This window comes from Euprymna scolopes, chromosome 29 (genome assembly GCF_053919585.1).
Source record: "Euprymna scolopes isolate OS-2025 chromosome 29, ASM5391958v1, whole genome shotgun sequence".
Taxonomy (NCBI): domain Eukaryota; kingdom Metazoa; phylum Mollusca; class Cephalopoda; order Sepiida; family Sepiolidae; genus Euprymna; species Euprymna scolopes.
In genome coordinates this window covers 52,666,863-52,692,464 of record NC_136510.1, presented here as the reverse complement: position 1 = coordinate 52,692,464, position 25,602 = coordinate 52,666,863, and the positions used below count along the sequence as shown (strand labels likewise).

Below are 25,602 nucleotides of genomic sequence, written 5' to 3'. Positions count from 1 at the left end.
TGTCAAAAGGAAATAAAGTGTGATTTGACATGATTAAAATACAAAAATTGGAAGAGAAGCTACAAATACCTTTAATATGTTTCCATTACAGCATTTTGAAATTCAAGATAGCGTAATGGAAACATATTAAAGGTATTTGCAGCTTCTCTTCCAATTTTCGGATTTTAACGAGAGTCTTGAAGATAATGAGCATCGGCCATTGGATGTTGACAACGATTAATCAGGAGCCTCAGTTGAAGCCAAACCACGCCTGTTCTAGAACTGAATTAGATGTAACGTGTACAATGATTTCCAACCACTTCAGAGATTGGAAAGACAAAAACACTTGATAAATAGGTGCCTCACGAATTGAACGACAACCAAAAGAAACACCATCATGAAGTGTCATCTTCCCATTTTTATGCAAGAAGAATGGCCCATTTCTCGAGTGGGTTGTGACTTGTGATGAAAAATGAGTTCTTTACAACAACTGGTTGATGCTCAGCTCAATGGTTAAATGCTGACAAAGTTCCACGACACTTCTTGAAGCCAGAGTTGCACCAAAAGAAGGTCATGCTGACTGTTTGCTGGTCTGCAACCGGTCTCATCCATTACAATATTTTGAATGCAGGCGAAACCATTATGGCTATAAAGTGTTGTCAACAAATGAATGAAATGCATCAGAAACTTTGACAACAACACGCAGCAGTATTCAACAGAAAAGGACCAATTCTCCTCTGTGACAATGCTTGACCACACATTGCTAAACCAACCCTGCAGAAGTTGAACAAATTATGCTACAAAACTGCCTCATCTGTCATACTTTCCAGGCCTCTCATCTACTGACCACTACTTTTTCATGTATCTGAACAATTTTCTGCATGATAAATGTTTCAAAAACCTAAGTGATACCAGAAATGCTTTCAGTGACTTTATCACCATCAGAATGCAAGACTTTACGTTACTGGGATAAATACACTGGTTTTGCGTTGGCAAAAGTGTGTTGCTTTTGGGTGCTTATTTCGATTGATAAATTTTGTTTGAGTCGAGATATGTTCATCTGAATTTAAAAGTTAAAAACTGCAAGAACTTTCTTGTCAACCTGATATATATTTTACTGGAGGGCAATGCTTATCAAGGTAAAAAGAAGTGATAATCAGTAATGGACTTAATTATTTAAGAGGATGGCTTAACAAGAACTTATTTACATTAGATTTGAAAACAATCATGTTGTAGTCAGCTCGGAACCAGCCCCCACAGTATCGTGTTCCAAAGACAGATAGTTCTAGGAAAGAGACTTTGCTCATAAAATCTTCATTAAGCTTTAGGTAATGATAGAGACTAAGGGAAATTTTCTATAGTTGTTGTAGCTAGACAAGTGTTAATAACTTAATATATTCATTTTTAAAACAATGTAAAAAGTTAGAGTGACTTAGGAAAAAAGGCAAATTGCTAATAAAAACTTCAGCAATAAGGCCATTGAAAAAGGAGAATCTTACGCAACTCACCTCAACATGTCACCCTTGTTTAGATTCAAAAGGACAACATATGCCCGGAACTCGGCTTCTGTCTCAAAATAAATCTTGTGCTTTCTCTCCATGTCTGCATAAAGGTATTTCAAGCTTTGCAAGCATTTCGTAAGGTTTTCATCATTGATTTTGTTGGAGAAGGCAGACATCTCTTCCTCGCAGAGACGTTCAGCAGAAAATATATGAAAGCGCGAACATTTTTCGAGAAGTGCAACTGCCTCAACATTGCACATCATCTGTTGAGTGATATCCTATGAAAACAAAGGAAAAAAAAAAAAAGAAAACTCATCAAAATGATTAAACCAGATGATTAGAGACATGTGAAACTTAACTGACTTGTAATGACCAATTCGATTTTGACATATGCAAATTACATTGTCATGAACGTGCATCAGAAGCAGAGATGCGTCATTATGCAGAAAAAATTGAATGGATTCACCGACACCCGTTAAACATTTATAAAGTCAATGCAGTTGATATCAGCATAGTTAAGAGATTGGTTCATTGATTTTAGAGTGGTGACAGACGTGAGTGAGAATGTGCAGTCCGGACTTTTACAATTGAGACATTAGAAGAGACTGGCAAAAGTGCATTGAGAATGATGGTGATTATGTAGAAAAATAAATTCTGGAACAGAAAAGCTTGCTTGTTTTCATGGTATTACTCAAGACTAATTTGAAAATTTTTTTATTTTCTTTTATTTCAGAGCCATCTGGAGTATTTGATCATGACAAAAGGTTTTTTTTTGTGTATAATTAATGAATTTAAAAGCTGGAGATCATGGACAACTGGAAAGCACCAAAACATTGAAGAGGGTGATCTGCATCATAATGATTCATCTCAGGTTCACAGATTTGAAAAATCTAACTGCAGCTCAGTGCTTCTTGAATACCTTGAAAATTGTGAGATGTGAGCTAGAAAATTATGATATGATTATGAGGGAAGAAGTGGCTAACAAAAAGATTATAAGAGGCATTATGACTTTCTGCAACATGAAATTTGTCAAGTAACTGAAATAAAATGTACAGTAAGATCCTGGCAACTACGAAGAAAGTGATGAATTAGGATCTTTGTTACTCCACTTGCAAGAGTCGCAATGGCCAAAGAAAACTGTTACAAAAGTCAAGAAACTTCTCCAGAAGTCAAACACTCAGTTCACACAATTTCCTTCAAACTGTGATGATATTTGGGTTATGCTTTCCAGCGATTTTTAAAAACAGACTCAGACTCAATTTATATAGCTATATCAAATAATTAGTCCACTTGTTAAGCGCAGGATACAGAGGATGGCTGCAAGAAGGCTAAACATGTGACAACAGAGCTCAATTCTGTGTTATATCTCTGGGATTTTGAAGTCTCTTTTACTGAATATAGATCACTCAAATAAGACACCCAGGGCTTCAATTTTGGACTCCAGATGGGATCTGAACCTGAAATATATGGTTTTTACTATGTTTTTCAAGAGATACCTGAACACTAGTTTAATTCCGACAATTAGCTCATCCTTGATGTTACAAACAATATCATTGGGATTTTGTCAACTGTATTCCACACATAGTAGTCCATGGGATTGTAATCATGCAAATTATTACAAGACACACACACATATATATATATATATATATATATATATATATTAAACAGAGATATATCATACTTAGTATTATTTTAGAGAGATATATGAATAAAAGAAAAGAAAGCTCAAAAGAGGAGATTATCAAAACTTCTCCAAATTCTACCCACCTTTCTTATGCCTCGTGTTCTGTCCCACAGAAAATCATACCACTCTGGCCAAGTTCCATCTTTACCCTTATTCCCAATTTCTGTCAAGAGATACGTCATTGTTCTTACCAACACAGTGGCTGGGCGTAATTCATGGGGGAGAGGCTCCTCCTAAAATGCACAAAAAATAAATGTAAAATATTAACATATATAATACATATTTTAATAACTAGATTTTTAAAGAATGAAAATTATGAAACTTTAACCCATTATGTTCCACTATCCTACAAACAGGATACTAAATAAAATAATTTATTTTCAAAATCTATAATATAGAATGGTATTGCTTACTGCATAATTACTCTAAGGAAAGGATACAATTCATCTATATTCATTAATTTGTTGGAACCTTTTTAAAAATTCTTGTGAAATTTGCTAAAATTCTAGTTTCTAATTTTTCACAAATTGGTTTAATCACTGCTTTGGGCAGTACTTAAATATCTAACAATAATTAGAAATAATAAATAATGTTGACACCTTGATTTGGTATATTACACAGTTATTTCCCTTGAATAACAAATTATTAAACCATTCATTCATTCAAAAGGGGATTAACTCTATAATAATTTACCAATAAAGGGGAATAAGTTTTCGAATATTTAAGATGAGGATTGATAGTTGGTATTATTTGGACGACTATCCTCATTTTAGTTGTTAGATTCACATTTCAACCTATATAGCTTCTGAGAAAGAGACTATGCTTTTTTTTAATACTGAAACTATTAGGAGGTGACATTTTTTTTAATATTGAAATTCTAAGTAGTCAGTACTTTTGAATATTGAAATTTAAATTAGATATTGCTTAAAAAAACTGGAAAATAAATGTGAATTGAACGAATTAACAAAATTAGCAGATGATATACAAAATGTTTTCTTCTAAGGAGATGTATGCATCAGAGGAAACAAGATTTGTTAAAGATTTTTTTAAAAAAGTAAAATAAAATCAAAAATATATTACTTGATCAGCAGAAGATCTGCTATATTCCTTGACAACCTTTGCATGATCTGCTTTTGGATAATACTGGAAAAGAATAAATGTGTTAAATGACAAAATCTAATGAGAAAATAGTTTACTTGTAGGCAAGTTGCTGGAGTATTCGTTCCAGGACACGTTCATAATAATTGTACACATTTTCAATCTAAATTAAGTGCAATCAAGCTATTGTAAAAACTATGTGAAAATAAAAATAATATGATTGAAGTTTGGAAGCAAGAAAAATTTTAATTTTCTCAATTTATATTAGAGGGTACTAATTTGCTTGCCTTCTCACAAGGGAAAAGTTAGAGACAATGTGCCGATTTTTAATAAAAAAAAAATCAATTTCCACAAAAAAGAGAGGGAAATCTAGATTAGAACAAAAATAAAAATTGCCCCAACTTTAAGAAGTTTTTTTTTTCACTGAAAAAGGATAGAAAAGATGAATTGTAGTATAAAAAAAGATATAACACTTTCCTCCTACCCAAATGGCAAAAGAACTCTCAGCAGTCCTGTCGACATCTAGATATGAGTAATAATAATTTCAGTATCTCACATTTAATAACAGTGAGATGACTTTTTCTACTGACATGCTGACCGGAGTCAGCTCTGTGTTGTAACTGTCTACATTGGTAGAGACATGCTGAACAAAGCTCTGCTTGGATAAACAGATGTACCCACATTTCAATAAGAAAAGGAAAGATTGAGAAAGACTTGAAATGACTCAGTCAAAGATGTTCTTAAGCAACGGCACTTCAAAATCAACGTAAACAATAGTTTCGTGGAGAACATCATTTTGTGTCACCATGGCCAATGTGCAAGCCATATTTGATATGGAAGACATGTTAAACAAAAAAGTTCAACCAATATAAATTATTATTGTTGTTGCCATTCTACATTTAAAATTCAATAATTAGCTTTTTTCCATTCTTTCAAACTCAAATTATATTTAAAAAAATGTTTTAATTCTATATTTGCTTCCTTTCCACCATAGAGCTCTGTAAGAAGTAAATTTCCTCATAAAAAGTTTTTAATTAAATTTTTTGGGAGAACATAAGAGGTGTTAACTCAGTTGGGTACAAAAAAATAAAAATATAAAAGGGGTGTCATTTGATAAATCGAGAAGAAAGGAAAGAAAAGTAAAATGCCTTTTTACATTATTAAGAGAGATGATATAAAGATATTAGAGTCAAAATAAAAAACAGCGCCAACCATTTTTTCTGTTTCAGCAAGGATTTCAAAAGGATGAAGCCTCCTCTTGGCCTCACGATCATATCTCTCCTTCTCAGGACACATGTCTGGACATTCACCAATCAACACTGACGCTGAAGCCAAATCTGATTTCTTTTTGATTTCTGATGAAAACAAAAAAATATTTCAAATTGAAAATGAGATAAAAATATATGAATACTGCATTCAAGAAATTAGATATTCTAAATTACTCTACAAACATTTATTTATGAAAATTAAACTTTTAGTTATAGATGGGCCTCTGATTTTTCTCTATCTCCCCCTCAAATATAGCCTTGTTTAATAATACTAAACAAAACTTGGTTAAACTTCCTTGAACAATAGTATACAAAAGATAAAATCAGTAGAATGTGTCCATATATATATATATATATATATATATATATATATATATATATACACACACACACACACACACAGATATTATAAAAGTATTTAATAAATATATTTTCAAAAATATGACCAAAAAGTATGATGAAACAGTTCCTAATATGAGAAATTTATGCTCAATATTGGGAATAGAGCATTATTATAGTTGATAGGGATTGATGATAATCACACACACACACTATATAAGAAAGAGAGATAGTTACATATTTATTTTTATTCTTTCATAGCATTCAACAAAAAATAAAAAACGAGTCCATATATGTCCTTTAATTTTCTAATTTTTCAAAGAAAATATTCTTCTCTTCAACAGGTAATAGGATGATTTGAAAAATAATCGCCTTTCAAATTTTTTGGGGGAAATGTAATTAAGATAATAAAAGTGAATAAATGTATAAAACCATTTGAAATATTGATGAATAATGCAGAAAGTTACAGACAATAATTCAAAATAAGAAAATGGGTAATTTCCTTTAGCATTAAACAAACCATCAATGTGTGTAGTAATGTAATAACGTAGATGAGAGGTTATCATATTGTGTAGTCATGAAAAAGCAATCAAGTGTTTATCATCATATGCAACAATATATAATGAAACGATAAAATCAAGTGTTTTATCATCATATGCAACAATATATAATGAAACGATAAAATAAAAATAAGAAATAAAGAGAAAAAAAATTATATGTGAAAAATTAAGATAATACATATTATTTGGATTCTCCAGACCACTATTCTTATCTTGAGATTATTTTCACAATGTCCTGGTCAATGTAACATTCGACCTTAGTGTATCTTATTGAACTCAGGAATCTTTCTGTCAAACTCAGAAATTTGCACAGAATTTTGAACCATAAACAAACAGAAAAGTAATTAAAAGAATCGTTTTTGGCATCAGAAAATTAGCACACATTTTTCTTTAATCCACAGGATTAACATATTCTCGTTCCATCAGCCATGATTGTATAGAAATCCTAAATAATTTGCAATTGTATTTTGACTATTGCCTGCACTGAGGATTGAATCTTCAACCTCCATAAGCATGTAACTTACAACTGAATATACCAAATACTTTATCCACTGTGCCACAGGTTCTTGATGAAAGTACAATTGCAAATTACTTCAAATTTCTACCCATTTATAGTTGATGAAATGAGAGGATGCTACCTTCAGAGATTAAATAAAGGGTTCCTTTGAAATTTCATGTAGATTCCCGAGTTTGACAAGATACACCTGAGGAAGGTCAAAGGTTACCTTGACCAAAACATGGTGAAAATAACACTCAAGATGAGAATAGTGGTTCAAGGAACCCAAATGATACGAATAATCAATTCTTAGATTGAAACAAGAGAATATATGAGTAGGAATTATGCATGGCCAAAAAAGTATACATCTTGCTTGCTCGATTAAAAAATTAGGACAATGTTGAATAATTAAGTACGGAATGTTAACAAAAAAAAAGAAAAGATGCTGAATCTATAAATAAAAATACAGTTAAATTTTATTTAATAATAGTGAGGGGTGCCCGGCCTTGCCCGGTCGTAAAATGCACTTAAATATATTTTAATTCATGCAGATTTTGTATCTATTATTAAGAACTCTTGGATTCAGACTCCATGAAATATCACTGGAGACCCGGGAATTTACTTGCTAAGTTGAGACAAAAAAAAAAACATAAAGAGACACCTTCATCATCTTTAATCAGACATGTATCTACATTAGTGTTGGGACAATGAATTGGAATTGAAAAAATCTTAACTTTTTGGGTTATCAGAAAAATTTGTGCCAGTTTTCTGATGCAAAAAACGATTCTTTTAATTACTTTTCTGTTTGTTTTTGTTTAGAACTTCATTTTTCATGATGTATTAATGATGAAATGATAAATATTTATTGATTTTTAACTACCAGAAAAATTAAATCTATACATCATCCCACAAGTGTATTTTTACGTTTGCAAAAATATATGAACATAGATTTTTACAGTAATCCAACCCATAACCCCCCCCAACAAATCATATCTAGAAATTTAAAAAGAATCAATAAAAATACTAGAATCATCACATCGTGAATATATATATATATATATATATATATATATATACACACACACACACACACACACACACAGTGTAACCCGGATATAAGACTTCTTGTCCGGTTCCTATAGCTCTCTTATATCAGGATTGCACCTATATATATTCAGGTTTCTTATATCTGGGTTACTCTGTACATTAACACAGGTTCTAATTTGGGGCCAGAAAAAATCTCTCTTATACCTGTTGTTCTTAAATCGGTGTCTCTTATATCCGGGTTACACAGCATTTTTAACATGAACTAAAATCCAATATTTTTTTCAAACGTGAAAATACATGCGTAGAGCTTATGAATAAATAAAATTACACCGATCAAGATAAGAATTAGGGCCCCAATTGAATGAGAAAAAAAAAAAAGATTTTGATCAGTACCAGTTTGATGTTGACCTTCATATACACACACACACAACCTCTGTAAACAAATATAAAATAACAAACGTATTCAGACTTTTGCAATCAAGATTTATTTATGTAAAGTACTTTTCTTTTATATATATTTACAAAACATTTTATGAAAACTATTTGAACTAAAGAGTGTTTTTTATATATATATTAACAAAACTTTTTAATAAAACTATTTAAACCAAAGAGTGTTTTTTATATATATTAATAAAACTTTTTAATAAAACTATTTAAACCAAAGAGTTTTTATATATATTAATAAAACTATTTAAACCAAAGAGTGGTTTTTATATATATACTAGCGGGGGGTACCCGGCGATGCCCGGGTGTCTTGAGGTAAATCAAAACTCCGGGGGAGGGGGGGGGGTTAAATAAAAAAATGTTTTGGTAGGTAAGTATGAGAATCGAACCTGTACCCTTGAGTTGGAAATTAATGTGTGAAAAAAAAAAAACGGGCAACGTTACCCATTAGGCCACCGCGACATACATACAACACACTCAGGTTTGAATTTATTTATTAAACTATAAAAACAGGTGTGTGCAATAAAAGTTAACTCTGCTGCTTCCATTTGACCTAATTAAGAAGGTCAAATAGAAGTCACGCAGTTGTTTACACAAGTTTGACTGTTTTTGTTTTTTCCCCCAACAGATGTTGGGGGGAGGGGAACCAGCTCCCAATTGTCCAGATTGAATAACAATTGTCTGATGTACAACATTGATCAAAGCTGATTGCTTCTGGACATTTCCCAGCGCAATGCCGAGGACTTGTTAACTTTGAATTAGTTTCGCTTTTTATACGAAAAAGCCTCATCAACACATGAGAAGCCAAAATAGCAATAATTTTGTAAAAGTCGACGTAAATAAATCTAGATGCGACGCACTTTCCCAAATCGTACATATTATTATTTAGGACCCATATAAACAGTTGTAAGCGGTCGTAATGCCCCCAGAACCGTATGCGAGAAAAGCCTTTTGAAGACATACACGAAATGGTCACACGCATTTTGCCTTTTATATATATAGAAGATTAACAAAACTTTTTAATAAAACTATTTAAACCAAAGAGTTTTTTTTTAGATATATTAACGAAACTTTTTAATAAAACTATTTAAACCAAAGAGTGTTTTTTTATATATATTAACAAAGTTTTTAATAAAATTATTTAAACCAAAGAGCGCGTTTATATATATATATATATATATATATATTTACAAAATTTTTAATAAAACTATTTAAATCAAATACAATCTAAGTTTTTAACATAAGGAACAAAACATACTTAAACGAAATACATGCAAATAAATGAATGTTGTTTTTGTTTTTTTTTCAATAAAAATATAAATTCAGAGCGCCTCATTCTTGGGAGCTTGTTTCTCTCCAAATGAAACCCCATGGAGTGAAATAGCCTGTTTTTCTTTAGTTAAAAAATAAAACGCCGGCCATTAAAATGTTATTTACACAGTTGGTTATAGTCAGCTAATGTACTTCCTAATTTTCAGTGTAGTGCTACCAGAAGCGGTGACAAGGCAAATCAGTTCATTCATTTTTATTGTGAAGCGATTTATTGAGATAAAATATAAGAAAATGATATTGAAAAATATTCAATAAAAATTAACAAAATTATACAGAAAAAAAATAATACAATTAGCCTTTATATGCATTTTAATAACAAAATTAAAAAAATAAAAGTTTTTATTTGAAATTTTATAAGAAATATTATGTTTATGAAATTATAAAGACAAAAGTTTTTTTTTTTTTTAATTTTAAAAATAAATGTTTTTGATTTGAATTTATGTAATAAATATATGTTTATTAAAATATAAAAATAAAATTATTGAAAATCAAAATAACAAATAATTTATAGGTGTGAGAGAAAAAAAAAGCGAAGGAACCGATTTACCTTGTTATCGCTTCCGATAGCACTACACCGGAAATTAGGAAATATGTTAGCAGACTATAACCAAAAAGTTTGGAGTCAAAGCACAAGAGAGTACCAACTAAAGACTTAACTTTTGTAAGTTAACTTTTATAGGTATTTGGCTCTGTTTTAAACGAATATAACATTTAAAATTATGGCCGACAAGTAGTCTTTATGATATTGAGGCCTTTATTATCCAATGTATTACCTAATGTTTTCACTGGTTGCCATATTTGTTTTTGTACGCACACATTCAATTTTTCTATGCATATAAGGTACTCTGAATTGATAATGTAATTTTCAAAAAAAAAAAGAAAAAACATCCCTTTATTTAAATGTTTTTGTTTAAATATGTTTTGTTCCTCACATTAAAAACTTACCTTGTATTTGATTTAAATAGTTTTATTTAAAAGTTTTGTAAATATATCTAAAAAATGCACTCTACATAAAAAAATATCTTGGTTGTGAAAGTCCGAACACACCTGTTATTTTATATTTGTTTACAGAGGCCATGTGTGTGTGTGTGTGCAAAGGTCAAAGTCAAACTGGTGTCAATCCAAATCTGTTCTTTTTTTTTTTCCAGTGAATTGGGATCCTTATTCTTGTCTTGATCCATTTATATAAACATTTAAATAGTTCCATGTCTCCTCAGGACTACAAATAAATCTCGTTGTCAGAAAAAAAAAACAATTAGAATAAATTTTTCCCACAATGTAGTTGAAAATACAAAGGGGGTAAGGAAGAAACAATTGCATGTTTACAAATTTAAAACATTTTTTGGCAGGCAATAACCCTCCCACACACTCCCACACTGATTGTCCAGGCACACATGTATGTTTGAGGTTTATTCATTCATATTGTTCATCAAATTTTCAGATTATATATAATCTGAAAATTTGGAGCTTAATAGTGATCTTAAATAGATATCAAAGCAAGATAAAAACCAAAATGTTAGGGTGGTAAGCTGTATTCAGTTTACGTCATTTTAAATATGAAGTATGCAAGGACAAATTTATAGTCATTTTAGATTTAACTATGGTTGAGGGACTCCCATTTAAGAGAAATAAGAATTCAGTCTAGCTTAACACTTAGGAGGAAAAAAAAATTAAACTTACGTTTTCTTACAACACGGTCATAGTAATCCAGAAGTTTCACGCGTGTAGCAGACTCCCCACCTGAATATAAAAAAGAAGACTTTTAGATTTTGAAAATACAACGAAATCATTCATTTTTAGATATAATAAAATGAGAATAAGTTTGTCAAAAAATAACAATAAATATACCAACCAATGCACATGATTGTCGGTCGAATAGCAGAATAAAAACCAGGGTTGAGGAGTCGGAGTCGGAGGTTTTAGCTGGAGTCGGAGTCAGAGTTGGATTTCTAAAAGTAGTTGGAGTCAGAATTTTTTATCCGACTCCGAATCCTTAAGTCCAATGAATTTATTTTTTTTACATGGTTTTCCTGTTTGGTTTTACCATTTTTTTTAATTACATTTTCTAACCAAACAAGGCACATTGCCACTTTGATGTAGGGGGCTGCTATCAGGGATCTAAGTTTCAGGGGTACTATGTAGGGAGTTTAACAGCAAGATGTGTTTACATTACACTTGAACTTCTGCATGTCAGTACAGTTGGGGAAGCAGGAAACCGGAAGAGAATTCCAAAGTCCAACAGTCCTAGGGAAGAAGATATTAGAGTAGAAGGCTTTCTTACAACTAGGGATCTCTACTGTGTAGGGGAGGTACTTTGCTGCTTGTCGAGTTTGTCGGGGGGATTTTCATCGATGAGGTACAAGAGTTTATAGTTCGTCAGAGCATCCACCATAAAAATACTTGTAAAACAAGCAGAGGGATGCAACATTTCGTCGATGGGACGGGGCTGAAGCTTAGATAACAGTTCAGGACCTATCAGGTTGGCGACTCTCTTTAGAACACTATCAACGAGCGAGAGACTAGTGGCAGATGCACCAGCCGAAATGTGCAGCAGTACTCGATACATGGGCGAATGGTGGCTTTGTAGAGGTATAGGATACTTTCAGGCGTAAGTAACTTTCAAGCATGGTAGAGAGAGTCCATTTTCTTCGCAGCAGCCCTGACAATGATCTCAATGTATTTATTCCAACTCATGTTCCCTGTGAACGTTAAGCATTTAATTTAATGTAAGTATTAAAATTCAATTTAATGTAAGTATTAAAATAAACGAGCTTTGTCTTGGCGGTTTTGAACATTACCATCCATTTCTGACCCCATTCCACTACAGAGTGAAGGTCTTCCTCTAGGATTTCCGCCATTGCCTTAGATGTGTGCTCATTAGTTTTCCCCACGTGCCTGCTATAGAGCGTGATGTCATCAGCAAATATACCCATGTCAGAGACGATTTTATCCGGTAAGGATCGATCCCTGAGATACACCTGCATTTATATTATATTGTTTGGATGTACCCCCATCGAGGACAACCTGGATTCTTTTCTCATTTAAGAAGGATTTAATTATGTTAAGTATTCGTCCAGTAATACCATAGATTTTATTTTCATGAGAAGACCATTGTGCCATACCCTGTCAAAAGCCTTAGATATATATAGGGCTACTGCCCTCCCCTGCTTTATTCAGCGCTTGGTATATACGTTCAGAAATTATAGTTAGAATATCTGCAGTAGAACAGGCTTGCCTAAATCCATATTGATGGTCAAATAGAAGTTTAGCAGGTGTAAGGTAGTGGACTAGAGCTTGATTAATTAAAGACGCAAATATTTTGGCGAAAAGCAGGAGGAAATTAATTGGGCAATAATTTAATGGATCAGTTCGTTTGCTAGAGATTTTGTAAACTGGTGCCACAGAAGCAATATTCCAGCTGTCAGGGGTCCTGGATATGACCTTAAACTATATCTGATGGTGAGGGCCCCAGCTTGCAGGCCTTAGGGAGTGTGGAGCCACTCTTTAATTGCCATTGCTCCCAGGTCCACTCTGACCCGGAGTGGTAGCACCTGTTAGGGTCCCAACTATGGGTTAAATAGAATACGACTTAAAAAACAAATATACTATATTTAAAAATCGTTCTTCAAAATCACCAAATTCGGCATTAAATAACCTGAAAAGGGTTGATATGCCGTAAAACAAAACAACCAACCAACCAACCAGCTGTCAGGAAAGCAAGATTCAGTAAGACATTTTTTAAAGAGTTTAAAGAGAACTGGAGCAACCTCAGCGGAGCATTTTTTTTTAATAACACAGCCGGCATGAGATCAGGTCCACATGCTTTTGAGGTGTCTATGTTTTTTATGATATTATGTACTTGAGAAGAGGTGATTTTCAGATCATCTGGGGTGGTTTCTGTCCACAGAGGAAAATCAGGGAGGGAATGGTTTGCTGGGTCCAAGGTAGAGTTTGAAGGAAAATAACGGGCAAACATGTTAGCTTTCTCAGTTGCTTGTTGGATAGTGGGAGAATTATTGATTGCCAATTATTTACTACACTATTGTAGATTTTCCAGAAATTATGAGTTCCTAATTTCTGCGCTTCAATGCATTTCATGGTGGTTTCAGTATATTCATTCTTAGCTGTTGCTACTTATTTCTTACAATTACTTTTAGCTTCTATATACTTTGTCTGTTCATACAGGACTTATGCCAGATAAATCTATGGTATGCATGTTGCCTCTGAGCAATGGCAGCTGCGCAAGTAGAAGTAAACCATTGGGTAAGGTGGGGTTTGCTATAGAACTTCAGTGTAGGAACATATGCTTCAATTGCTGCTTCGAACCATTCAGTAGTCTCATTTGCGCACTATTCTGCAGGAAGAGAAAAGATATTTCCCCATGCGATCACTAATGGCATCCCAGTCAGCCTTATTTTAGTATGTTGTTGTTTTGAGCAATGGCTCTTTAACTTGGGGTCGAGAGTTTAGAGTGATTCTATCATTATCACAGCATGATCAGCATTCCTAAGTGGGCAATCAGCATTTGTTACACAATCCTCAGGATCTCTTGTCAGAAATAGATCCACAAGTGAGGCTTGCTGGTCCTGGCGATCTGGGAGATGGGTCGGGAATGTTACTGTCTGTGTCAAGGAATGGGATATAGTAAAGTTATGGATGATACTATTAGCTGTGTCAGTGAAGTTAGAGAAGCCAAGCAAATTTCTGTGGCGAACGTTAGAGTCACTAAATACATGTATTTGGGCGCTAGTGTCAAGGGAGAGTGCTACATCTATGCTGTAATAGACATGATTGATTATAGTACAGTCCTGGCTGGATGGAGAGCAATAAAGAAAATACAAGTAGCTAACGCTATGTTGTAAATTTAGTTTAAAGCACATGAAGGCCTGGTCACCTGATTCTAGTTTAGAATCCCTAGACATGGGGAGTGTGTTACAAATATAGACTCCAAGTCCGTTCCTGTTAATGTCCTTACGACAAAGTGGAAGATAATCAGACATGTTAAAGGTTAAAGATGTTAGAGGGGATGGAGAAGTGCAAGTTAGTTTCACTTAGTGCTAAGATATCCGGGGAGTTTGCTAGGAGAAATTATTCTACATCCTCTAAGATAGTTCTAAGTCCTCAGACATGTGCAAATGGAGGAGGCGTGAGTGTGTGTTTGGTTTGAACATTTTTTTTGGATTGAGCTATCATTTCATTCTATTTAGTAGTTTCAGATCTAGATTGAGGTGCTAGGCAAAACGCATGTGCATAGGCACCATCATGCAACATGAGTAGACCATCAACCGGCTCCTCATGATGAGATGAGTGCAGGGTGTCTTTCCATGCGTGACATGGCACTACAAATATCCCGATATTATACAACTGATGATAGAACAGTCGCTCTAAGCACTATCAAAGGGCTTCTGTACTGTCAGTTGGAAACAGCAACCAGCAACTGTCAAACCGGTACCCTCAAACTTGTCCGACAGGAGTGGCCCAGTCCAATCATGTTAGCATTTATGGTAAATAAGTACCCCCAAGATGTCCAGTTATAGAAGAAGGGAATAAGGCAAATGTAGGGGACAGCATTCATTGCCCTAGTTAGGACACAAGGCTAAGCACTGGGCGTCTCTAATGAGTCCTTGTGGTCGCACCTCTGCTCCTGGCTAATAGGCAAAGAAGGAATATGGAGTATAGATAAGCAGAGCCTATCTACTCCTTAAGCAGTTTAGGTTTGCAAACCGGTGATTTGATCAAGTCACCAGCTCTAGGGAGGTTGTCATCCAGGAATGAGGAAGCCTCCCTCCCCTGTTTGGTGCCAAGACGTATAAGGTCAGTGGCACAGGTTTACAAATCGGAGTTTTCCTTATCCTAGATCGATGACCTAACCAGATCTACTGGTCCATCAGCACTGAGAGGGTTTTTCCTGCACCTGGTTGCATGGATAGTGAGGATTGATAGAGTTAGTATCAAAGAATTAGTATCTGCTTTGAAGTTATACTCCTCAGAATAGGATTAAGATTGGTTACGTTTTTAAAGGAGGTATGTATGAGTGTGGAGTGTAGATTAAAGGTGAATATCTACTAGGGTTAAGAAAAGATCAAATGTGGTTTGTAGATTAGTGACTAATTGGACAATTATAGTATAAGGGTTAGGGCGCATTTCGAAATGTGCTTTAGGTGTTAGTTTTCAAGTATAATCACCAGTACTTTATCCCATCTAATGAAAGAAATATATAGTTGCTAGTTAATACAGATCGCTTATAATCTGGGCACAAACTGTGGCTATTAGTTATCTATTTTATAGATATTCTTTAGAATATAAATATAGGTTAAGCTAATGCATCCCTTAGCAATAGAAATCTATATATGTTTAGTATTTATCGATTTTGAAAAGGTCAGCCTACTAAAGTTTAGGACCGGAGGCTTAACCCTCCTCCCAAGGTACATGCAAATATGTGATTTTATATCAGTTTCGGGAGAAAAGCAATTGTTTTTTTGTCGAGTTGAAACAGGAGAGATGATATACTTACAACAAGGCGTATAGCCATTAGTCGCGTGCTCTCGTGTAATGAATGAATGCGTGAATGTAGTATTGACATGAAATTCTTAAAGATAAACTAAAATGACCAAAAAATGGGCTGAAATGACTTAAATAAATAAAAAGTACATGACTTAGAATGACTTTAATGAACTTAAGAATGAATTGAATGACCTTAAGAAATAACTGGAATCCTTCAAAAACAACTTGAATGATCTGGAGAATGACTTGAATGGCTTTGAGACTGACTGGTTGTAAAGTGGGTGATCATTTTACATTAAATTAATACAGAAAAGTGATCCCCCATTTTATATCACAAAAATTATTTGATTTAGGGAATTTGAAACATTATATTAGCTATGTGGCTAAGGAAAAGTTACAAACATAAGTACAACATGTAGTAAGACAGATACTACACTTTGATCTTGGCCAAAAGGCCAAGAAAAGGGTATTTATTTGCTCCCCCACCGAGCAAATTAAGCACAAGGCCGATTTTTAATGTGAGGAGTGAAGGGGAAATGGGGACCAACTCCCCAGGAAGTAGGGGAGCTGGATAGTGACAATTGGTATGAAGGGTTTCCCCTACATTGACCAAGGTCTTATCTGTGGGGTTGCCCCCACAGATGGTCTTTGCTTGCAGTATCTGCTAGAATCTTGGCCAAAAGGCCAAGAAAAGCTTAAAAAGCGAAGAACGGCATCTATTAACAACAGACCTTTGAACCAAAAAGGCCAAGCACAAAAGTGTTACGGACAGACCGACGGCCCAACGGAGTGACTTATAGAGTCACTTGCACATGACTAAAAATACAGCATTAATATACAATATAGATATACCGGGATTTGGAGAGGATTTAAGAGTATAAGGATTTTTAATGTTTATCATGCAAAACAGGCAGGAAGGCGTCTTGGAGGCAAAGTATGATCCCTTTAAAGCAGAAATATAGAAATAACATTTGTGCCAGTTATTTTAGTAAGATACATCAGTAACAATATACATGTGGCCAGTATAGACTTTATATTTAAACATTACACTTAGTCATAGAATGATAAATTATGATTTCCAAAAAGAGGGAAGCAGTATAAGTAAATAAGAGGAAGAAAACAGGTTTGGTGAATAAGGAATAACTTAATTGCTTACTAAACAGTCGTTTGCACAATTTAGCAGTTTTTGTATGGTATTTCTTTTATTTTTGGAGATATCTCATATTTTGTACTGTACTGTAATGCTTCCACAGGCACAGAAAAAGAGTGGGGAAAATTATTGATAGTGATTTCAGCTAAATGAGTGTTTTTCATGAAAGTTTAGCAAGGGGGGGGGCATACATTGGAGCTCAGACAGGCACCTGCCATGAAAATAGTGATAGAGTAAAGACAGGTTCGTAATGTCTCTTCTGTGGGAAGAGGTTGCAGAGAAGAGAAAAGGGCACCCCCGCCAGGTTACAAGGTCTATTTTGAACTTTGTCGAAGTATGATAAAAGGTTTCCAGCAGTTCCTGCCCAGATGTGACAACAGTACTCCATCTCTGGATGTATCCGACTCTTACTCAGGTAGAAAATTGCATCAGCAGTGAGATATCTACTAGAGCGCTAGAAGGATCCCACCATTTATCCAGCCCAGAAGCTTGTCAAAACATGGAGCCTTCCCAAGACGAGAGCCATTCATTTCAATTGATGCCAGATAGGAGATGAGAGCGTTGTGGTAAGGATATCTCCAGAGAAGACCCTAATCTACCTTATATGTGCTTCTGGGTTGCACTTGTTTACACCACTGCATTTATATTTGCCCTCTATCACCCCCACAACAGCGGAGTTACTATCTTTAAGAGTATATCTGAGAAAATTGACCACATCTGGTCTGCTCATCATTCAGCTAACATTCACATTTGCGGTGACTTCAATGTCCATAATGTGGAATGGCTGACCCACTCGAACAAGACATGATGAGGGGAGGTTCTGTTATGATTTTGCCATTGCCTATGACCTCACTCAGATTGTTCACGAACCCATCCGTGTGCCCAATACTACCGGTCAGTATGCAGCCTTCTAGACCTTTTTCTTACAACTTCCCCTGAGCTATGTTCATGTTCCATTCTATCTCCTCTGGGATCCTCCGACCACTCAGTTGTATCAGTTAAGATAAAAATGAAATGTAATAAGTCTCCAGACATACCTCTCTACCGTACTGTATATAAATACTCTATGGCTGACTGGGATAGCTTCCATACATTTATATCTGATCTACCTCTGCATTCCATGTTTAAAAAGATGTGTCCTCAGTAGTATCAGACCTGACCGAATGGGTAATTGTAGACATAGACCGATTCATACCATACAAAAAATTCCAACAAAAACCTAACAGCCAGCCATGGTTCTCCCCAGAATGTGCTGCTGCCATCGCGCACAGAAATCACTTTTTCCATAGCTACCAACATAATAGATGTACTGAGACTAAAGCTGCTTTCAGGACTGCCAGCAACCACTCTAAAAGAGAATAAAAATGCAAGAGAGCTATATGCTCAGTCTGTTTAATCCAAAATAGCTGAGCAGCGGCTTGGTTCCCACCAGTTTTGGCAAATAGCAAACAGAATCCTAAACAGAAGTGTGCGTTCTATCCCAACCATTATCAATGGACCTGAGATCATCTCGTCAGTATCAGACAAGGCCAAAACATTTGTCAAGAACTTTGCCATTAATTCTACCCTATGCAACGAAGGCCATCAACTCCTCGTATTTCCTCCTATAACAGACAACATGCTATGCAACATACAAATATCTGTGCGTGATGTTGCGAAGTTAATCAAGAACCTTGATTCCAGTAAAGCAACTGGCCCTGACGGCATCCCAATTATAGTGTTGAAAAAGCTTCAACCAGAATTGCCTCCATACAAAACTGTTTAAGCGTTGTCTTAAGAAGTGCTTCCCAACACCCTGGAAAACCCCATCAGTATGCCCTGTATTTAAGAACTCAGGTGATAAGTCATCTCCCTCTCAGTACAGACCAATAAGTCTCCTGTGTGTCATGAGTAAGCTGCTGAAATCCATATTAAATAGAGAAGTAGTCAACCACTTCAGCAAAAATAACCTTCTTAGTGACATGCAATATGGTTTCCGTTCTGCTAGATCTACAGCAGATGTGTTAACGGTTATATCTGATAGGATTAGTGAATTTCTTGACAAAGGCTACCTTTCCAGGGCAATTGCTCTTGACATATCAAAGGCCTTCGATAAGGTATGGCATAAAGGCTTACTTCACAAGATGTCCAGCTACGGTATAACTGGAAATATTTTCTCAATTATTAAATCATTTCTCTCTGATAGGCCTATGAGTAGTGGTTAATGGGCAGAAATCAGAGGCCCATAGTATTAATGCTGGAGTCCCTAAGGGGTCCATCCTGGGCCCAACTCTCTTCCTGATTTACATCAATGATCTCCCAAAACACATACTTAAATCATTCGTTGACATCTATGCTGATAACACGACCATCTATGGCTATACACCAAAGGCTGTAAATGACAAAGCTCTCTCTGATTCTCTCTCCTCTGATCTTGAGCGCGTGGTACAGTAGGGGGAAGAGGTGATTGGTTACTTTTAATGCATCTAAAACCAAGCTTCTATCTTTATATCAATGCTCTGATCCACATCTGGCATCAATTGAAATGGGTGGCTCTCGTCTTGGGGAGTCTCCATGTTTTGATAAGCTTCTGGGTTTGACCTTTACTCCTGATCTGAAATGGAACACGTACATCAAATCTGTTGCCAGGGACGCTGGGAAAATGGTGGGATCCTTCTACCGCTCCAGAAGATATCTTACTGCTGCTGCAATTCTCTATCTGTATAAAAGCCAAGTACGTCCAAGGATGGAGTACTGCTGCCACATCTCGGCAGGAGCTGCTAAAAACAGCCTATCCTGCATTGACAGAGTACAAAATAGACTTTGTGGCTTAGTGGGGGATACCCTTTTCTCTTCCCTGCAACCTCTCTCCCACAGAAGAGACGTTGTGAGCCTGTTTTTGTTTTATCGTTACTTGCATGGCAAGTGCTCATCTGAGCTCCAATCTCTGATCTCCCCTTGCCAATCTTTCACAATAAATACCCGTCTAGCTGAAACCACTGTCAATAATTTTCCCCACTCTTTATCTGTGCCTAAATCAAAACGTAGATTCGATGAACAAAGCTTCTTTCTTAGAAGTGCACACCTGTGGAACTTTCTTATGTTTGCCTGTTTCCCACCTGACGACAACTTGGATGTCTTTAAGTTCAACATAAACAAATTCCTGATGAACCGTCCCCTTAAGTAAGACACCTTATCAAATCTCAAATACAAATGATTACTACAATACTATCCCATTCATTATTGTACATGCAATAACCCTTATCCCCGAGTAGCTTGATAAGTAGTGACCACCATGTAAAAAAAACAAAAAAAAAAACAATTCGACTCCGCTCTTGAGGTTCACTTTCACAAATATCCGTGGGCTTAGAGGTAACATAGATGATGTAGACTCTTACCTTTTAGTAAACTCCCCGGATATCTTAGCATTAAGTGAAATAAACTTACACTCTTCAATCCCCTCCAACTACTTTAGCATTACAGGATACCTCCCTCTTTACCGTAAGGACTCGGATAGATGTATGCCCGCACTTAGAGTCTATATTCGTAGCACCCTCCCTTAAACTAGAGAGAAAAATCTTGAATCTGATGACCAGGCTTTATGTGCTTTTGACTAACATTTCATCTCTGCATTAGTTACTTATATTTTCTCTGTTGTTTTTTCATCAAGTCAGGATTGTACCCTAATCGATCATGTCTTTGATAGTATAGATGCAGCACTCTCCTTGGATATTAACGCCCAAATACATGTTTGGTGACTTTAATGTCCACCATAAAAATTGGCTTGGTTTCTCAGGTTACACAGATGCAGCTGGACGCTCCACTAATAGTTTCTCTATAGCCTATTCCCTCACATAGACAATAATGTTTCCAACTGGCCTACCAGATCGTGAACCTCAGCAGGCTTCACTTCTAGACCTATTCCTCACCACAGTACCTGAGGATGTGTCACTAATGCTCACAGTCCACTTGGAAATGCAGACCACCTCGTGGTATCAGTTGATATCACATGAAATCCCAACCTCAAGGTGAGGAATCATTGCTCAAAACCAAAAGGTATTACAACAGGGCTTACTGAGAAACCATTAGAGAACACATCTGAGATGCCCCATGGACCGATATCTTCTCTCTTCCTGCTGAACAGAGTGCCAATGAGACAATTGAATGGTGCAAAGCAGGAATTGAAGCACATGTTCCCACATGGAAGTATTATAGCAAGCCCCACTCACCCCCATGGTTCACTGCAGATTGTGCAGCTGCTATGGCACAAAGACAGCATGCATTCTGCCAGTTTGTACGTCATAAATACAAATAGGCAAAATTCGTAAATGCTAGAAATCATTGTAAGAGAGAAATAGTGACAGTCAAAAGAAAGCATGCTGAAATAATCGGAGAATGCATAGAATCGTCAAAGATAGAGACTCATCATTTCTGAAAAATCTATACTAGTGTAGTGAATAAAGGACAATCAGTAATTCCTCAACTGAGCAACAACCAGAAGGTTGCATGCACGGTAACGGAAAAGGCGGAACTGCTGTCCTGGCGATTGCCTCTAACTCCACCTTAGAGCCAACAAACAACTCCCTCCCAAATTTCCCTATGAGGACTGAAGCCACATTAGATGATGTAAAAACCACCCCTTCTCATATCTGTGATACATGATACATCCAAGTCCTTTGACAAAGTCTGGCACAAAGGGCTGCTAATGAAAATTAAATCGTACATTATAACTGGACGTTTACTAAATATAATTAGATCCATCTTAGACAATAAAAGCACACAGGTTTTCATTGATGGACATACATCCAAGCAGCATAACATTAATGCGAGAGTGTCTCAGGGGTCGATCCTTGGACCATTATTATTCCTGATATTCAAAAACGACCTCTCTGATAATATTGCGTCCGAAATGGGTATATTTTCTGATGATACAATGCTCTATAACATGCATTAGGGAAGAAAAGATGTAAATAAATCTAAGACAATGGAAAAATCATTAGAAAATGACGTCCAGACCATAGGTGAATGGGGACGCAAATGGATGATAATATTTAATGCTAGGAAAACTAAGCTGCTCTCCTTTAACAATTACAAGACACCTCTCAAACTGCTTATATCAATGAAAAAAAAAAACACCCTACCAGAGAATTCTACCTTCAAACTCCTTTTTTGTGACTATTTTACCATATTTTACTTTGTGGGCAATATGAACTGGAACAAATACATAGAGGACATTGCAAAGACTGCTGCAAAGATGGTGGGTTCCCTCTATCGAGCTAAAAGACTACTCACACCTGAGGGTATCCCGTATCTCTACAAGGCCACCATTCGCTCATGCATGGAGTGTTGTTGCCACATCTGGGCTGGTGCATCTACCACTAGTCTCTCCATCTTGGATAGGTTCCAAAAAAAAGTTGTCAATCTAATCGGTCTCACTTTATCAACTAAGCTCCAGCTCTTGTCTCAGCGTCACAATGTTGCATCTCTGTGCATGTTTTAATGGAATGTGTTCTAATGAACTTGTTGCACTTGTACCCCGTACATATCTCCGACAAACCTGTTCAGCAATAATATCTCACCCCTTTCACTGCTGAGATCCCTAGATGCCAAAAAGCTTTCTATTCTAATAGTTTCTTCCCTTGAACAGCTGGACTTTGGAATTCCCTTCCTGCTACCTGCTTTCCTGGTCGTACTGATATGCAGAAGTTTAAATGTAACATAAACCAACATCTTGCTAATCTTTCCTAGACATGGTCTCAAAAAGTAGCCTTTTTCGTCCAAGTGGTGATATGCTTTGTTAGGAGTTAACATTAAATAAATAAATAAATAAATAGAGCTGGTAGAGTGTATATGTGAGTATATTTATCATGCAAGTGAATGTTAAATAAAAAAATGATATACATGAAAAGTAATTATAAAATGCTGAATAGGTGTGGGAGGTTGGTATATGGATTTGCAGAATAGATTTCCACATAGTGGTCAAGGAGTCGGAGTCGGCATTTTAGGAATTCAAGGAGTCGGAGTCGGACTTTCACCATCCAACTCCGCAACCCTGATAAAAATGCTGTAATTCGAATAAAATGCTGCTGGATTTATAGAGTAATACTCTTGCATAACTTTTTTCTCTTAATCATCTTTTTTTTTTCTACAGTTGAGTTGATTCCTCAAATCCTTCACACTTGATGTCATGAAGATACCTTTTACCAAGTAGTCTTCTCAATTCAGAAACCTGCTCTTATTTTTGCTTTTTTTGCTTTTTGCTTTTTTGACACCTTCTTAATTCTGTTGTCCTCAGCTCTTTCTGATTATGGTGCAACAGTTTCACATATTCAGTCAAAAATCTGTTTGCTCCCAAGTTTTTTTTTTTTTACATGACATGAGAATGAAATGGCTGAAAAGAGTCAAGATCTAATAAGTCAAATCTTTTTACATTACCATAAACAAAAACATAAAAGTATTAATTTGTGATAAGACTCTGAAAGGATGGGGGCTATAGTATCATACTCACAAACCCATTATTTTCCACAAGGGAGGGGGAGGCTTTGCCCGGGCATAAAATATGCTTAAATATGATCTTTTAATTTGTCCAGATTTTGTATATATTATTATAGAGTCATGATTCCAAAAGTAAAAGAAAAAATATTTAGGTGCCATGAGCTAGAATCGAAACTGAAACGTTAGCATTCAAAACTGGTGATGTTATCACTGTACTAACATGACATGCATATAACCCGATAAAACATTTAACATAAATTAAGATGAATGTACAAAATGTTTAACGATTTTTTTCAATTTTGACCTCTTAAAAACAATTTTAACCAGCTAAAGACTCATAAAAGAACGGCCCATAAAAAATTCAATCATTTGAGGCCCCTCACGCCACTCTGCGACTTTTAGTTTCAGAGGAGATAAAATTTGAAAATATGGAGACAGACTGACAGACAAACATATAGCCATTAATATATTAGATTTATTATTGTGACTTCATAATAACAGTATATTTTTATATGATTGCTTTAATAAGCCAGCGTTTAAACTGTATAGTAAACTAATGATAATGATGATGATTTAGAAACATTAGCCAAAATTTTACCAAAAAGATGGCTTTTTGTTTAGGTTCTGGAACTTTTTTTTTCCCCCATTATTAGTATTCTTAATTTTACTATACTCTTTTTTGGTCACCAAAAGTAGTCTTCCCAATTCAGATTTTTGCTAATTTGTGTAGTGTTTGTATTGAGTTTGCTAATTGGAGGTGGGGGGGGGTAATATGTATCCACATTTTCATGTTGATATATATTAACCTCCTTTCCCCCACCCCCAAAAATCTAGGTAATGCTTGGGAGGATGGCCCATGACAAACAAACATATATTACACTCTCCATTAGTAATAGATTAAATCTGGTATTCCATAGACATTTTATGCCAAATTTGTTTGATTTCTAATCAATAGTTTTGGAGTCTTTAAGTGTTTATTAGTAGTAGTTTGTCAATTATGACCTCAATGACTCGCTTTATTTTTGTTCGTATTTACTTGCCTCACCACAAGACAAAACTAGACACAAGGTTAGTTTTTAATGTGGGGAAAATCCATCTCTCCAAAAAGGAAAACTTTGGATTAGAAATTAAGTTGCCTCAATCTAGAAGAAGTTCTCATTCACTTACCAAGGACAAAAGAGACTAAGTGTAGTATCAAAACAGATAATATGCTTTGTTCCTAGTTAAAAGGTCGAGAAGCTGTTTCGTTTTTGTTTTCTAGATTTATGGACAGAATTATACAGTATATTAAAAGCTCATGTTATCCGTTTCAATTTTATTCAATGTTATAATGTCAATGAAACCAGTATCGATCAGTTTTATGCATAAACATTAGGACAACAGCAATTGAGAAGTGATAGGTTTCATGTCCTATTCATACTTTCTATTTTTATACTGCCTACATTAGTTTCTAAGAAAAACTTGAAATTATTTTAAGTCAAAGTCCCTCAAAGAAAAATTACATTTTTTCAATTCAAAGAGAGCAAACAATTATCACCTATACTACTCTAAGGGTTTACAATTGATGAAAAATGATTAGAGAAAAACAAAAGCAATCTGGATTTCTGCAAACTAAAGAAAACAGAGAAAGTAAAGCTGTAGAGCTTTTGATGTATTTGAGAGTTTTACCAATTTTCACATTAAGAATATTTCTACCAATTAGCAAAGTACTAACATCGGTAA

The 25,602-nt window shown here is 35.2% G+C and overlaps 1 protein-coding gene and 1 pseudogene across 2 annotated transcripts in view; both read right to left on the bottom strand.

Annotated features, from left to right (window-relative positions):
* LOC145252654 (germinal-center associated nuclear protein-like) overlaps positions 1 to 25,602 on the bottom strand; it is a 662,650-nt gene that overhangs the window by 613,472 nt on the left and 23,576 nt on the right. For both annotated transcript variants that reach the window (XM_080112417.1, XM_080112418.1), the window contains exons 6-10: positions 11,433 to 11,492; positions 5,479 to 5,621; positions 4,249 to 4,311; positions 3,252 to 3,401; positions 1,488 to 1,759 (exon numbers count right to left, since the gene is read on the bottom strand). In XM_080112417.1, the coding sequence (XP_079968543.1) occupies positions 1,488 to 1,759; positions 3,252 to 3,401; positions 4,249 to 4,311; positions 5,479 to 5,621; positions 11,433 to 11,492 (688 nt within the window). The remainder of the gene's footprint in view (positions 1 to 1,487; positions 1,760 to 3,251; positions 3,402 to 4,248; positions 4,312 to 5,478; positions 5,622 to 11,432; positions 11,493 to 25,602) is intronic.
* Positions 16,566 to 16,724, bottom strand: LOC145253024 (U2 spliceosomal RNA; annotated as a pseudogene).